Raw genomic sequence first — 17,066 nt, forward strand, 5'->3', positions numbered from 1 at the left:
CCCACCATCCAGCACATTTAAAGTAGTTTTATTTAACTGATTTAAAAGGTTATGTTTTTGTACATTTTTTAATTGAATTCCAAATTTCATCCAAATAGACGTTGACACAAATCACAAGTAAAAAATTAATCTAAGAAAGAAATGCATCATTCACCATTTTCTAACATAATACAAACATGTAAAAATTAAGAATCTGAATAAATGTATGTTAAGCGATGTAACTGCTTAAATAAATGTGTATTGATATAGTGTAACCTCCTGGATAGCAAGAAGTAGTACCAAGTTTAGTGTAAAGGCTGTATTTAGTTGCAAATCAACATGTTTCAACGGTTACTCACCAATTAAACTCAATCTTTCTTTAGGAACATAACTAAAAAGTGCAAATGCAAAACAAAATTTAAAATGATTATTTAAATAGTGATTAAAATTGGTGATTTAAATCAATTCCCCTTACTTCAGATCCCTAGCACAGACTCCTACCACTTAATATAAAGGAGTGTCTCATCTACATGACCACTCGCTGGCAGCCTGCTTCTATTGAAGTCAAGGCAAATCTCCTACTGACTTCAATGATGCAGCATGAGGCACTACCAGGGCACTTGACATGCTTTACCAATGGGTCTGTTTTCTAGACAGCATAGAGCACAACATACAAGTAAGGTCTGAAATCAGCCTCGGTGCTATATTACAGTCCACATTAATTGTTCTATCTTCCAAAAAAAATTACTATCCGGTGATGCTGTATTTTCTCTACTTCGGAGAGAATTCTGTGCCAAAAAATTTAAATTTTGCACACAATATTTTTTCTGCAAATTTTTATTTGTCAGAATAACAATATAGTCACACCAGTTTCAATTATTTTGGTAATTTATTTCAAAATACCTGTCAACAAGTATGTCTGCAACCATACAGACAATGAAAAAGATTCAGGAAATGTTTTTTTATGACAAACAAATTCCTTAATGGGCAGACTAATACAGAACTTTGAGCAATAATTCATTTAAACTACAATACAGAAACGAATTTCCCGCACCTCTCAGAAGCACTGTTAAAAGGCTTGGGGGAGTCAGAGGTAATGGAGGAGCTGAGGGAGGGGGAAGTAATTGCTGAGAAGAAGCCCGGGAGTGAACCTGAAGCGTTGTTAGGTATGGGTGGGAGAAGCATGGAACAGGGGTTTTTGGAGGGGTGTGGGGCAGGGATTGTTAGGAAGCTACTAAACCCTAACCTCTCTCAGTCAGTCAGGCACATCTGTCCCTGTCCCCATGTGCCCTGCACTCCCAACCCCGTCCCCATGTGGCTCTCCACCTCCACTCCAGTCTGTCCCCACCCCTCAGTAGCCCTGTGTGCCTTGCTCTGTCTGTCCACCCACATGTGCCTCTTCACCTGGTACTGTGGGAAGGGCGCAGTCTCTGATCTCTCCCTATTGGCTGTTATAGCTGGTGAGCAGCTACCCTCTGTGCTTGCACCATGGCAGCCCCTGGTGGGCAAGAGGCATAACTTCAATACTTCTCCAGCAGACTATTTTCTGCGGAGAAAAAAAATCTGCAGGGGACATGAATTCTGCATGTGCTCAGTGGCAAAGAATTCCCCCAGGAGTACTTTTCATAGGTGTGTTTGGAACTAAAAATGAGAAGAATCAATGAAACACTGACCATCACAATCTAAATTAAGTTGGAAGGTATTTTCTAGTGGAACTTCTAGTTCAATTCTCTGCATCTTAGCAGGACTGCTATATGTGGATATAGTTCACTGCTGATATGCTGCCATCTTTTCTATGACTATTTTGATCCAATTTCAGAAATTCAAAATACCTTTGAGTTCTCCCTGTTCTTAGTCATGCTCTCTGCAAGTTTTCTGCGTTTCATTCTCTCAATTGTTACCCTTAAAATTATATATTTGTGTCTCAGATTTTTTTGAGGGTGACTGGTTAATGTCTATTTATATTTTTCTGTATAACTGTTAAAATATCTTGCAGTATATGTTTATCTCCAAATGGATTTTAGTATATTATTCCATTAATATTGTACTTTTACTTGTGAAAATATCTCCTCTGTATTGTCTCTATTCCCAGCACAGCCTGAGGCAAAATGGTTACACAGAAATTCAGAGAGATATCAAGTTTCTACCTGGAAAGGAGGACAAATACAGAACCGTTATCTGAGCTTTTGCCATAAGTTAAGATTTATAATTTATTTTCTGTCACAGGCCAGGATCCCGTTGTGCTAGGCACTATACCACCACAGAATAAAAAGATGGAAGACTCATGTTCTTCCTTACTGACAAAATCAAACGCGGAAACACTGTGTTCATTATTGCTGAATATTACCAATCCCTTCGATGAGGATGAGAGGGCAGCAGAATCTCTCAAATGAACGATCCTGCTGGAGAAACCAGCTCCTTATACAAACTGTCTCTCTCTTTTCTATTTTTTTAAAAGGATCAGTGAGGGTATAGCAAGGCAATTCTGGCAATACTATTCGGATTTCCTTTCAGATTAGTTTGAGGTCTGGGAATGGTATGGAGACTATAACAGTCTCCTTGGTTAATCTCCAGGGGTTGAATAAAGATCCAGCATCTTAGATCTTTTTTTAAAAAATCTGCAATCAGCTTCCTTTGATACCACGGACCACAAACTGTTAACACATCTGCAATGTGTGGCAGAAAATGGAGTCAGAGTTAAATGACTTGATATACTTGTCTGCAAGAGAACAGAGTAGAAATTATCTGAAGTAATCTCATGTAGAGAATTACAGTGTTCCATCCTGACCCATCTTGTTCAAGATGTATGCAAGGACACTGGAGAGAAATAGCAAGATGATCTGGGTTGAAGTGGCACCACTATGCTTACGCCACACAGCTCTAAATCTCCATTTCACTGAACCCAGACTGTACAGTAACCTGATTTTCCCAGTACCTGGCAGAGATTGAGTCCTGAAAAAGAACAAGCTGGCTGAGCTCTATCTAGATAAGACATTGGCTGTCTGGGTAAAAGAAATCAGAGATAGTTTTAGAGCAGCTATATCACCATTGGTTTATAAAAGTTCATGCTCCAGGAGATCTTCTGTCAGTTGTGTTTGGAGAATGCTCCCCACATTTTCAGCTGCCTCCAGTTACTGCAGCAATAACCAGAAATGCTTGCTTCTCGAATGTGTTTCACCTCCAGTGGCTGGATCTGACATTTGTGGGGAGTGTCTTTGGTGTCACTAAATTTTTATTAGGGCTGTCGATTAATCGCAGTTAACTCATACGATTAACTAAAAAAAATTAATCGGAATTAATACAGTTTTAATCGCACTGTTAAACAATAGAATACCAATTGAAATTGATTAAATATTTTGGATGTTTTTCTAAATTTTAATATATATATTGTATTCTGTATTGTAATTGAAATCAAAGTGTATATTATTTTTATTACAATATTTGCACTGTAAAAATGATAAACAAAAAGTGTTTTTCGATTCACTTCATACAAGTATAGTAGTGCAATCTATTTGTTGTGTAAGTGCAACTTATAAATGTAGATTTTTTTGTTACGTAACTGCACTCAAAAACAAAACAAAGTAAAACTTCAGAGCCTACAAGTCCACTCAGTCCTACTTCTTGTGCAGCCAATCGCTAAGACAAATAAGCTTGTTTACATTTACAGGGAATAATGCTGCCCTCTTCTTATTTACAAGGTCACCAGAAAGTAAAAACAGGGATTTGCATGGCACTTTTGCAGCTGGCATTGCAAAGTATTTACGTGCCAGATATGCTAAATATTCGTATGCCCCTTCATGCTTTGGCCAACATTCCAGAGGACATGCTTTCATGCTGATGACACGCTTTAAAAAAAATAATGCGGTAATTAAATTTCTGACTGAACTCCTTGGGGGAGGATATGTCCCCTGCTCTGTTTTACCCGCATTCTGCCATATATTTCATGTTAGAGCAGCCTCAGATGATGACCCAGCACATGTTGTTCATTTTAAGAACACTTTTGCTGCAGATTTGACAAAAAGCAGAAAAGGTACAAAATGTGAGATTTCTAAAGCACTGGACCCAAAGTTTAAGAATCTGAAGTGCCTTCCAAAATCTGAGAGGGATGAGGTTGAGCATGTTTTCAGAAGTCTTAATAGAACAACACTCTGCTGCAGAAACTACAGAACCCAAACCAACAAAAAAGAAAATCAACCTTCTGTTGGTGCCATCTGATTCAGATGATAAAAATGAGACTCCATCAGTCCGCTCTGCTCTGGATCGTTATTGAGCAGAACCCGTCATCAGCATGGACGCATGTCCTCTGAACTGGTGGTTAAAGCATGAAGGAACGTATGAATCTTTAGCACATCTGGCACAAATATCTTGTGACGTCAGCTACAAGAGTGCCATGCAAACGCCTGTTCTTTTGGGTGCCATTGTAAACAAGAAGTGGGCAGTATTATCTCCTGCAAACTTATTTTACTGAGTGATTGGCTGAAGTAGGACTGAGTGACTTGTAGGCTCTAAAGTTTTACATTGTTTTATTTTTGAATGCGGGGTTTGTTTTTTTTCAACATAATTCTACATTTGTAAGTTCAACTTTCATGATAAAGAGATTGCACTACAGTACTTGTATTTGGTGAATTAAAAAATACTATTTCTTTTGTTTTTTGTGCAAATATTTGTAATAAAAATAAATGAGCATTTTACACTTCATATTCTGTGTTGTAATTGAAATCAATATATTTGAAAATGTAGAAAACATCCAAAAATATTTAAATAAATGATATTCTATTATTAACCACACGATTAATTTTTTAATCGCTTGACAGTCCTAATTTTTAATTGAAATTGTATTATAAGTTTTCTCTTTTTAAAATTGTGTCCGCAAACCTAGATAAAATTTGTTGTCTAAACTGAAAAAAAATGTATGTACTATATTTATTAGTAGCAGTTTGACATTAGTGTAAAATGCCACAGGTTGTCCTTCAAAATTCACCTGCTGTGCTGACATAAAATCTTGGTCACTTGTGGCAACCAAAACTCCATTCAAACCTGCAGAAACTCTCTAGTATAAACATTTCCTTTTATATGATGTAGATGCATCAGATTATCTCTAAAAATTCACAAACATTTATGCAAGGGCTGACAAGAGTGTTCCCACACAATTTCAAATTTCACTGCTTACTCACATAATTTTTCCAAAACATTTGCATTTTTCCCTGCTACTATTGGTATTCCATCCACTTGAGTTGTGTGTGTGTGTGTGGGGGGGGGGCAATCTCAGTGCTTATACACTTCAGATTGTTTTGACTTGAAAAGATATTGTGATCTTGTGATATTGATTCAGACAACAGTCCCTCGAGCGCCACAATTTCCATTATATTTCCATGGATCAGTGTTGTCTGGGATGCCATTTTTATTTATATTTACTATATTATGTAACAGAAGCAGAGACTGACTAATAGCACAAGCAATAGTCATACAAAAATGACAATGTGACCACATGTAAAATATGCCATCTGCAAAACACTTCTTGGGAAGGCATATTTAAACATGTTTAAAAGATTAAGATGACTAAAATGAGGGATGAATCAAGTGAGAGAACACAAGAGGACAAACAGGAAAATGAGAAAAGGGTACTAAAGGTGGCTAAATAAATAGGGCCCTACCAAATTCATGGCCATGAAAAACACATCACGGACCATGAAATCTGGTCTTCCCCTATAAAATCTGTTCTTTTGTGTGCTTTTACTCTATCCTACACAGATTTCACAGAGGAGACCAGCGTTCTCAAAGTGGGGTTCCTGACCCAAAAGGGAGTTGTGGGGTGTGTGTGTCACCAGGTTATTTTAGGGGAGTCACGGTATTGCTACTCTTACTTTTATGCTGCCTTCAGAGCTGGGTGGCCAGAGAGTGGCGGCTGTTGGCTGGGTGCCCAGCTCTGAATGCAGTGCCACACCAGCAGCAGAACAGAAGTAAGGGTGGCAATACCACACCAGGCCATCCTTACGTCTGTGCTGCTGCTGGCAGCGACTCTGCCTTCAGAGCTGGGCTCCCTGCTGGCAGCCACCACTTTCTAGCTGCACAGCTCTGAAGGCAGCACCGCTGCCAGCAGCCGTGCAGAAGTAAGCGTAACAGTATGCAACCTCCCCTACAACTCGTTTTTGGGTCAGGACCCTAAAATTACGACACAATGAAATTTCAGATTTAAATAGCTGAAGTCATGAAATTTATGATTTTTAAAATCCTATGACCATGAAATTGACCAAAATGGACCGTGAATTTGATTGGGCCTAATAAACTGGGCTGCTGATTTTTCAAATTCTCCATTTGAATGTTGTATAGACATATGCTATCTATGCTCACATTTGTAGAATATGATCAAGTCAGAGGGAGAAGGTGTGAATATAAAATCCTTTGTATGCAGTAACTAACAACAGTGGATACCTTGTTGAAGTGTTTGAGCATAAGCTTCCGTGAGCTACAGCTCACTTCATCGGATGCATGCTTCGAAAGCTTATGCTCAAATAAATTGGTTAGTCTCTAAGGTGCCACAAGTACTCCTCTTCTTTTTGCGGATACAGACTAACATGGCTGCTACTCTGAAACTTGTTAAAGTGTGTTTGTTAGTTACAATTAAGCTGCTGCTGGAAATTTTAAGCATATACTTCATTTAATTAAGGCCATCATTCCAGTTTAGATAAACTATTCACTAGATTGCCTCAGAAGTTAGATGCATAAATGCTCAAAGAGCCAGCATGCTTCAAACACAGTAATAAGTTCTCTCTTCTCAATACCCATCCTTTCACATACTTCTAGTTAGGGGCCAGTTTCTTGAACTTAGAACGCAGTTAGCAAACAAAATGTTAGCAGCAGGGTATACTTTATCCATCCAAAATTGAAAAGAATGGAATTCAAAAGAGGAAAGACTTACAGATTCCTTTCCATCTTCATATTGACAGTGCAGTTGATAATGCACTACAATACACCATAAGGCTTTCCTTTCCATCTCCAACAGATACCAAAAAGCAATATATACCTCGGCTTCTACTGCAATTCTAGTGCTAAACATTTACATTGACCCCATACGCTTTGAAATAATTATATCCACAAATCAGCATATCTGATTGTCAGATATTCCATGCACTGGAGAAACAAGACAGGCTGATGCCACGAGCACACTCCCTTGAGGCATAACGGGGCCTTGCAAGGCTGCTCCCCTCTTTTGATCTGGCAATGATGTACTCAGAACTGGGAACTGAGAACAAGATGCCTCCTTCATGGGGTCTCATTTAGTGACTCCTTTTACAGAATACAACAAAACCCTTCCTTCATTAGCCTCTCGAGTCCAACCCTTCTTCTGGCTCTGGTGCTCATGCCAACAAGCATCCCCTCCCAAATTCAGGAGTCCCCAACCCTCCTCCCGAAGCTAGGTTATGCTTCAGGACAGCTGTAGTCCTCAATCAGCTTCTCCTCTTTACTCACTCATTTCACCTATCAGCTTGGAGGGGTTAACTGGCCTCTTTTATCCTTCCCTTACTAGAGTCTCAAGGTGCTCCCCTCAAGGTTGCTAAGAGCAACCCTTCTAAACTGAACTCTCATGGCATTTTATCTGGCCCAGGTGCTCATTAGTTAATTAACTGCTAGATGGAGTTGTTTGCTATAAAAAGGCCAATAATGGGTAGACTGGGTCCTGACTCCCCTTAAAGAGGCCAACTACCCTGTGACAGGAATTATGCCACCTTAACACTGCTGAGGTCACTTAATGTTTTGTTTCAGAGTGTAAAGTTTGATTAAATTGGGATATTTATTGCTTTTCTGGTAACAAGTACAAACTCTTCATGTTTAAAAGTTACAATATAACCTGTCAGTGGGAGGGAACCTTTGCAAAGGAGTCCGTGTCATCACTCAGTTCCCAAAACATTCTGTAGCTTCTCATGACCCTCTGGAAATTGAATATGGACAAGTGGCTGCAGCAACAGCATGCATGTGCCTGCATGACACCAGCAGGTCTGCCTATTGTGCTCTACTTTTCTCTAAGCCCCGCCTGACAGTATGAAGCGTACAAACATACCAATGTTGGATATCTGTGCAACAGCCACCATAACGGACTGAACCAATGACTGCCAGAGTTAGAAGCATGTGTCTAAAAAGGTTGTACTGATGAGCCAGGCCCTCCAAATGAGAGTTGTCACAGACTCACATCTTCTGTGCCCTGGGCACAGAGGAGGATGCCTAATATACAAACTGACCATGGTGTCATACAAGCAAAATACATGACAGATTTCTGATATGTGTATTTGTATAATTTCTGATGTGTAACAAAAATGTGTATTTTGTTGATTCACACACAATTTACAAATCATAGCTTTTCAGTACAGAATCTGTTTTAACTGTATCAATCCCCTACAAAGATCAGCAGCAGGGTCTGAGAAGCCCTTACCACTTCAGCTTCAGGAGTAACTGCTAATCCTTTTCTACACCAGCCACTGGAAAACTTGACATACTTTGCCAGTGTGTTACACAAAGTATTTACTACACAAAGTGTTTACTACAGTAGAATAATATCAGTGATAAGTGTTTTATATTTCTTTGTTATCCTTTCGCAAGAAAAGTGAGACATATGTGAAAAATTGAAAAAACTGGTGATTTTTAAACTCTTTTTTAATCAATTCCATTTGATCAGTCCATGAAAAATGCATAGTGCTCTTTTTGCTACTTCAATGCGATTTTTACAAAATAACCGTTTAAAACTCCTGTTGAAACTGAACTCCATAACTGTCTACCACTGCACCATAAAAGTGCAGAGACTTCTCTCACACACTTAAGGTACAAAATCAGCTTTAAAAAACAAACAAAACACAGACTTCTATCTAAAAATATTTTACCTACTATTGCTGCAAACAATTATTATGAACCAGAGACTAAATAAAAATTGTCTATGTTTTAAAAACTTTGTGCATTTGACAGCATTTTGTCAGTTTAGCTGTTTCTCTTGTACATACAGCCTCTCATGTTTGTGTAGGTCTTTCATGCAGCAACAGAAAGAGGGAAAGATTTAAAAAGGAAAACGTGATTGTAAACCCACAACAATTGGAAGAGGATTCAGGGGCCAGTGTCTTATATGAAAATACTTTAAACTCATGTTCTAAAACCTCATTAGATTTCAAGTTGATAGTGCCCCTTCAAGATGGCACAAGAATTTTTGAAATGCAAGCATGTCAGCATTCATAAAACATTTTATGAAGTCCATGATAAAAATCTTTCTGCTCCCTAGCTGATAGAGGGTTCTGCCAAACACTACTTCCATCTATGACTCTGAAGAAGTCTGGACCTACTTTTAAGAAGTGCTGAGCATAAACAACTCCAATTGAAGGTCCTTAGTCAGTACCTCTAAAAGTCAGGCCTTCTACTGTCTTCAAAAAGTAACTTTAAAAAAAATTAACAATACCAAACAGATTCCACAATAACTGATAAAAGCTAGGAAGTTTTAGATTAGCTTTTAAAAACTTATGTCAGCTTTTGTCACTTTTAATTAATGTATTTGAGCCCTGATCCTCCTACAGCCAGTCTAAGTTCCAAGACTGCTCTTTAGAACCAGCTCAGGAAGTAGTAAAGCAAAAATGGAACTAAGTGTAATTTCAAAAGAAAGCCAGAAGAGAGTTCCAAGGAAATCAGAAGTCACATAGAGAAGATCTATTCTGCAATTTCACTAGATTCGTGGTTCCCAAACTTGTTCCGCCGCTTGTGCAGGGAAAGCCTCTGGTGGGCCGGTCCAGTCTGTTTACCTGCCAAGTCTGCGGGTTCGGCTGATCGCAGCTCCCAGTGGCAGGTAAACAAACTGGTCCGGCCCGCCAGGGGCTTTCCCTGCACAAGCGGCGGAACAAGTTTGGGAACCACTGCACTAGATAATCACAATGTAATCACAATACAAGAAATATTATAAGCCCTTTGAATGTTACAAACCGTACTCCAAGATCCCATCAATATAGTCACATATTCTAAAATACTCTCCAACTTACCCAATCAGTCCCCTGCTGTCTTTATCAGAAAATTCCTTGCTTGTTGACTGATTAAAAGCTAGTTTATACAGGTGTATCTTACAGGTTACAATATTAAGCTTTAGAGGACTGTTAGAAGCAGCAAGTTACAAAGATGGGAGAACCTATGCCAAATTTTTTACCACAATTTTACACTGAATCCAAAATGGCACCTCCAACACTAGTATATTGTGTCACTGTTTTAGTAATGTCTTAAAAGGGAAAATGCTACCTAATGAAATAAGAGTACTTGCTGTCCCACTCTTTTCTTTGGAGACTACCCTCCCATACAAATGTTCACTAGACCTGATCCTTAACTCATGAGATCCAATGTCATCACACTCCAAAGAGGTACAGCTTAAGCTGGCACTGTCCTTTCAAGTAAATAAAAGCTTTGTTTACCTATGTTTAACCTGCAACTGTTGGAACACAAATGCAAGGCATTTTAGTACATGTTTTGAAACAGAAAAAACAAAGAAACTATTTGCTTCCTACTGGACTGATTCACTTAAGAGAAATGCACTATAATGACCAGTCAAGAAGTCACTGAATTTATTCTTAACAGTTCTGGGAAAAATTATCTGTAAGTAAAATTATTTGGGATAAGAAAGTTTACAAAGTCACGCAACTCAATTTTTCAAAAATCTCTCAGATACCTTTTGCTGTGCGCACATCAATCTGGATTGTTCATAAGATAAGCTACTACCAGCAGGAGAGTGAGGTTGGGGGAGAGAAAACCTTTTGAAGTGATAAACACCCATTTTTTCATGGTCTGTGTGTATAAAACATCCTCACTGCATTTTCCACTTTATGCATCCGATGAAGTGAGCTGTAGCTCATGAAAGCTTATGCTCAAATAAATTGGTTAGTCTCTAAGGTGCCACAAGTACTCCTTTTCTTTTTGCGAATACAAACTAACACGGCTGCTATTCTGAAACCTGTCATAAAGAAAATAAGCTTCATGTCACAAGAGCAATATTTTATTTTTCAGCAAACAAGGTATCAGGGTTGAGAAAAAGGCCTGCTTTGTAAATATGGGATATACTACACCTTTCAACTCCCCCTGGTTTCCCATACATGGAATGTGGATTGCCTCAGCAGACTCGCGAATCAACTAGTCAGGATAGAACTGGTGAAATTTTTCAGCCAACACTTTTTTCAGCTGAAAAATGCAGATTTGAGTCAACTGAAACATTTCCCAAATTTGCCAAATGTTTTTGGGGGGGTGTACACAAAAAATTCTGAAAAAAAAAAAAATAAAAAATTTTAAAAAATCAAGAACTCTTGTTTTGACATTTTCTAAATAAAATGTTTTGATTGTTGTTATTATTAAACAACAAAGTTTTTATTAAAACTTTTCATTTTGAAATTTGGTTCAATTGCATTTAAAACAAAAATTAAAAAAATCTAAAATGAAATATTTTGTTCAGACCGAATGATTTTTTTTCCAAGTTGCTGAAAAATTTGAAACATTTTTGTTTCAACCCCAAACAAGTTTGGATGGAGAGACAGTAGGCAATGTTCTACCATGATTAACACTGCATGAAACTCCCAACTGGCTCACAAATTAGGAAGGTGCAAATTTGCCATACGTGTAAGTGAAGACAGAATCTAGCCATAGAAGTCTCTGCGAGAAAGGTTTAAAGAGTAAGGCTAAGATTTTGTCACAGAGGTCACAGAAGTCATGGAATCATGACCTATAAAAACCTCCGTGACGTCAGCTGGCAGGCGGCTGGGAGCTGCAGGCGGCTGGGAGCTGCAGGGTACTCCCACCACCTGAGGAGGCGGAGGCCCCCCTCAAGCTCCTGGCCACCACCTGCAGCAGGGGTACCTCGCAGCTCCCCGCTGTGGACAGCAGGGGGACTCCCTCTACCCCCGGCTGCCGTGGGCGGCAGGGGCCTCCCGCAGCTACCCATTGCTGCACATGGCATGGGGTATTCCAAAGCTCCCCATCACCGTGAGCAGCAGGGGTGACCCTGAAGCTCCTGACTGCTGCAAATGGCAGGGGCTCCCTGCAGCTCCCAGGAACTCCTGGCCGCCGTAAGCAGCGTGGGGACACCCCCTGAGCTCCCAGCCGCCACAGAGGGAAGCAGGGGCCGCCCACTGCTCCCACGAACTCCCGGCCACCGTGGGTGGTGAGGGGGACCCCCGCAGTTCTTGGCCGCCATGGGTGGAGAGGGGGGACTTCCGTGCTTCTTGGCTGCTGCGGGCACTGGGGGGCTCTGAGCCATGGGTGGGGGGACCCCGCAGCTCCTGGCCAGCCCTCGTAGCTCCCACCACTGCGGCAGGAGAGGAACCCTGGAGCTCCAAGACCCCCACATGTGGTGGGGACCTCTGGAGCTCCCAGCCAGGCGCCCTGCATTGGCTCCCCGTTTTGTCATGGATATTTTTAGTAAAAGTCAGGGACAGGTCACGGGCTTCTGTGAATTTTAATTTGTTGCCCATGACTTGTCTGTGACTTTTACTAAAAATATCCAAGACAAAATCTTAGGTTTATTAATTAATTTGTTAGTGCCCAGAAGGGCATCATTTGATAAAGCATGAGACACCATGTTTTAGCTGTACTCATTTTTCAAATACCAGGATCATATTTAAGAATAATAGCAGGAGTGTCATAAACAAGACACAGGAAGTAATTCTTCCACTCTACACTGTGCTAATTCGGCCTCAGCTGGTGTATTGCGTCCATTTCTGGGTGCCACATTTCAGGAAAGATGTGGACAAATTGGAGAGAGTCCAGAGAAGAGCAAAATGATTAAAGATCTAGAAAACATGACCTTACAAGGGAAGACTGAAAAACTGGGTTTGTTTAGTCTGGAGAAGACAAGTTGAGGGGAGGTCATAACAGTTTTCAAGTACATAAAAGGTTGTTACAAGGAGAAGGGAGAAAAAATGTTCTCCTTAATCTCTGAAGATAGGAAAAGAAGCAATGGGCTTAAACTGCAGCGAGAGTGATTTAGGTTGGACTTCAGGAAAAACTTCCTGCCAGAACGGTTAAGCACTGGAATAAATTGCCTAGGGAGGTTGTGGAATCTCCATCATTGGAGATTTTTAAGAGCAGATTAGACAAACACCTGTCAAGGCTCATCTAGATAATATTTAGTCCTGCCTTGAGTGCAGAGGTCTAGACTAGAAGACCTCTCGAGGTCCCTTCCAGTCCTACAACTCTATGACAAATCCTGCTCTCTGTATTTATGCATGTAATCCCAATGAAGTCAGTAGGGCTGCTCGTATAAGGAGAGCAGGATCTCGCTCATGTTTTTAATGCTATACCGGTAGCGTTGGAAGGATTTGATTTTTATCGGTAAATGTCAGTAAATGTCAATTTCTCTGTACACACACAAACTGACGAAAAATATTTTCATCAGTAATAATAGAAATTTCAGATAGGCAATGAAAGAAAAATGCTGTTTGATAACAGAGTTTACACTGTATATTTTGACATCTGACGTTGACAATTTGTGTGTTAACAATTATAAAACTAACTTTTTGAATCTCAACATCTACTCCCATTAAACAATTATTTTCACTCCTCCACCCATAATTTCTTGCAAATGTGAAAATTTAAATTGATAAAAATAGGAAAAAATGCTTTAAAACAAAGAGATATCTATCAACATTTTTTTAAAAAATTCAAATTCTGCCAAGCCTATATATAGGGTGGGGCATTTTGTCCAAAAATAATCAAGTCAATTGACTGGTCAAATAATGTTAAAAATAGTTAAATATTTTGAAGCACTAATTTATTAGAAGAGTAACAAAAAGAGTAAGGCTATATGGTCTTCAGATATATATTTCTGCCTACTTACAAAAACTAAGTTACTTAACTGAGGATGTGTCTACACTACAAGCACTACAGTAGCACAACTACTGTGCTGCAGCTATGCCGCTGTAGTGTAGAGACTAGCTACAACAATAGAAGGGTTTTTTCCATCACTGAAGTAAATTCACCCTGAGAAGCAAGGTCAACAGAACAATTATTCCTTCGACACACCAGTGTCTTCATCCGGGCTTAAGCTGGATTTTTTACACCCCGGAGTGACAAAACTAGGTAAACCTAAGTTTTAGGTGTAGATCAGGCCTGAGTTATTTTAACTCAGAAAAATTTGAAGCACAATGAAATGAAGTTCTAAAAATGAAAGAATGGCATCATTATGAAAACAAAAAGGTAGGCCACTGCCTATTTTTTGTTGGAATATTTCACAATATTTGACCATGGTCAAGTAATAGGCAGTCAATTAACTGACTTGCCAAGCCTAGCTATAAAGATAAAAATTGCTATATAATAAGAATTATTTTAATTGCTTTAGTTCTTTGAAGTAGCAGTGAAAAGAAGAGGAGGCTAGGTTGCCCATATCATTCTTATCTTTAATACGCAATTAGTTATGACAAAGCAGAGTAAGAATGCTTTTTTAAATGATCATTTACAGATATTTACACAAATCAGTTCTGTTCATGTTAATTTTTAGCAACATTAATAATTATAAACTTTTACAGATGTTAGATACTCTTGCATTAGTGAAGTTATTTGCTTACCTCTGTTATCCGTGAAAAGTTACAACCCCACAAAAATATTATTTGCATTAATCTAACCGTAGGAGATAAAAAGGTGCAAATATTCCACAAGCTGGGCTTGTCTACACGTACGACGCTGCTACAGTGGAAATGCTGTGTACGAATTTCTCCTATTGAATCAGAGAATATCAGGGTTGGAAGGGACCTCAGGAGGTCATCTAGTCCAACCCCCTGCTCAAAGCAGGACCAATCCCCATCTAAATCATCCCAGCCAGGGCTTTGTCAAGCCTGACCTTAAAAACCTCTAAGGAAGGAGATTCCACCACCTCCCTACCCATTCCAGTGCTTCACCACCCTCCTAGTGAAAAAGTTTTTCACTAGGCCAATGGGAGCTGCGGGAAGCAGCGCAAGCCAAGGGACCTGCTGGCCACCCTTCCTGCAGCCCCCATTGGCCTGGAGCAGCGAACCGCGGCCAGTGGGAGCCGCAATCGGCCGAACCTGTGGACGCGGCAGGTAAACAAACCGGTCCGGCCTGCCAGGGACTTCCCCTGAACAAGCGGCGGACCGGCTTTGAGAACCACTGGTCTAGATCCATCCTCTTTGGAACTCCCTTTCAGGTAGTTGAAAGCAGCGATCAAATCCCCCCTCATTCTTCTCTTCTGCAGACTAAATAATCCGTTCCCTCAGCCTCTCCTCATAAATCATGTGCTCCAGCCCCCTAATCATTTTTGTTGCCCTCCGCTGGACTCTTTCCAATTTTTCCACATCCTTCTTGTAGCGTGGAGCCCAAAACTGGACACAGTACTTCAGATGAGGCCTCACCAATGTCGAATAGAGGGGAATGATCACGTCCCTCGATCTGCTGGCAATGCTCCTACATATATAGCCCAAAATGCCATTAGCTTTCTTGGCAACAAGGGCACACTGTTGACTCATATCCAGCTTCTCGTCCACTGTAACCCCTAGGTCCTTTTCTGCAGAACTGCTGCAGAGCCATTCGGTCCCTAGTCTGTAGCAGTGCATGGGATTCTTCCGTCCTAAGTGCAGGACTCTGCACTTGTCCTTGTTGAACCTCATCAGATTTTTTTTGGCCCAATCCTCTAATTTGTCTAGGTCCCTCTGTATCCTATCCCTACCCTCCCGCATATCTCCTCCCAGGTTAGTGTCATCTGGAAACTTGCCAAGGGTGCAGTCCACGCCATCCTGCAGATCATTAATGAAGATATTGAACAAAACGGCTCCCAGGACTGACCCTTGGGACACTCCGCTTGATACCAGCTGCCAACTAGACATGGAGCCATTGATCACTACCTATTTGGCGTAGTACTTCACTTTCCCAAGACGCAGTAACTATAGCGCTAGCGCCGTCTACACTGGAGGTTAGTTCAGTATAACTATGTTGCTCAGGAGTGTGGACATAGTTATATCAACATAAGTTTGTAGTACAGACCAGTGCATAATCAACCATTTACCATATCTGAGAAATACTTAGTCACTGTGGCAATCCCGAAGCGAGTGTTTAAAACTTGTCATACAATCCAGCACAATCCTCTTGTTAAAAAAGGCAGGCAGACAAGGATGCTTGCACCACCCAAAACAATGCTGTAGTCATCCCCAACAGCCCGCTGCAGCACGTCAGCAAGGTGGAGCCTTATGCTGGGAACTTGAAAGGCTGCAGAGATAATCAGGGACTTGCTCCGCTTTTGTACGTTTAAACACAAGAGACAAACACTGGGCGCTCAGTTGTGAAGCCAGCACTGGCCCAACAAGGTCACTGGGGGGGGGGACCACAGGAGAGGTGACCTGGCTACTAACAGCACTGGCAGCCTGGCTGCCAAACCCCACTCACAGGGGGAAGGTGCCGCCCTGGCGGATGTTAAGTCTCTCTCGGGGGTAGGAAATAACTGGGGGGCAGGAAACAAGGCTGTTCCGCTGTTTACGTCCCTGGGCGCGGACAGTCCCCACTGCGGGCACAGAGCGCCCCTCGTTGCCCGACACCGCCCAGGCGCAAGCAGCAGCTCCGGCCCGCGGGCTCTGCTGCCCCGGAGCGAGGAGGGGGCTGACAGGGAGCCCCGCCAGCCAGCTCGGGGTGCCAGGCCCCTCATCCCGACGCCGCGGCTCCCTGCAGGGGGCGGGGGATGCGCTGCCCAAGGCGGAGCTGAGGTCTCATATTCCCCACTCCCGCCTCCCCTTCCTATCCCAGCCCCGCGCCCCGCCCAGACCCCCGGACACACACAGAGGCCAGGCCCGGCCCGGGGCGGGGGCCCGCTGCGGTCTCTGATCCCCGCGCCCCACCCTTCACCTTCCAGCTCCTCCATGGCGCGCTCCGGCTCCGGCTCCGGCTCCGGCTGCCGCTGCTGTAGCAACACGGCCCCACCCCCGACCGCTAACATCCCCCGCTCCCATTGGCTTCCCCGGGCGGGCGGGCCGGGGCGATAGAGCCCCCTGTCCGTCGGGCCTGGCCGGGCTGGGGCGCTCCCTGCTGCCTCGCGATTGCCGCCCCCAGCCCTCGCCACCGACTCCTGCTCCTCTGAGCTCTCCCCAAAT

The 17,066-nt window shown here is 41.8% G+C and overlaps 1 protein-coding gene across 2 annotated transcripts in view; it reads right to left on the minus strand.

Annotated features, from left to right (window-relative positions):
- ZC2HC1A (zinc finger C2HC-type containing 1A) overlaps nucleotides 1-16,864 on the minus strand; it is a 54,509-nt gene extending 37,645 nt beyond the window's left edge. For both annotated transcript variants that reach the window (XM_077810098.1, XM_077810097.1), the window contains exon 1: nucleotides 16,822-16,864. In XM_077810098.1, coding sequence (XP_077666224.1) covers nucleotides 16,822-16,837 — 16 coding nt within the window. In that variant the 5' untranslated portion in view covers nucleotides 16,838-16,864. The remainder of the gene's footprint in view (nucleotides 1-16,821) is intronic.
- Between the last annotated feature and the right edge of the window lie 202 nt (nucleotides 16,865-17,066).

This window comes from Eretmochelys imbricata, chromosome 2 (assembly GCF_965152235.1).
Source record: "Eretmochelys imbricata isolate rEreImb1 chromosome 2, rEreImb1.hap1, whole genome shotgun sequence".
NCBI classification, from domain to species: domain Eukaryota; kingdom Metazoa; phylum Chordata; order Testudines; family Cheloniidae; genus Eretmochelys; species Eretmochelys imbricata.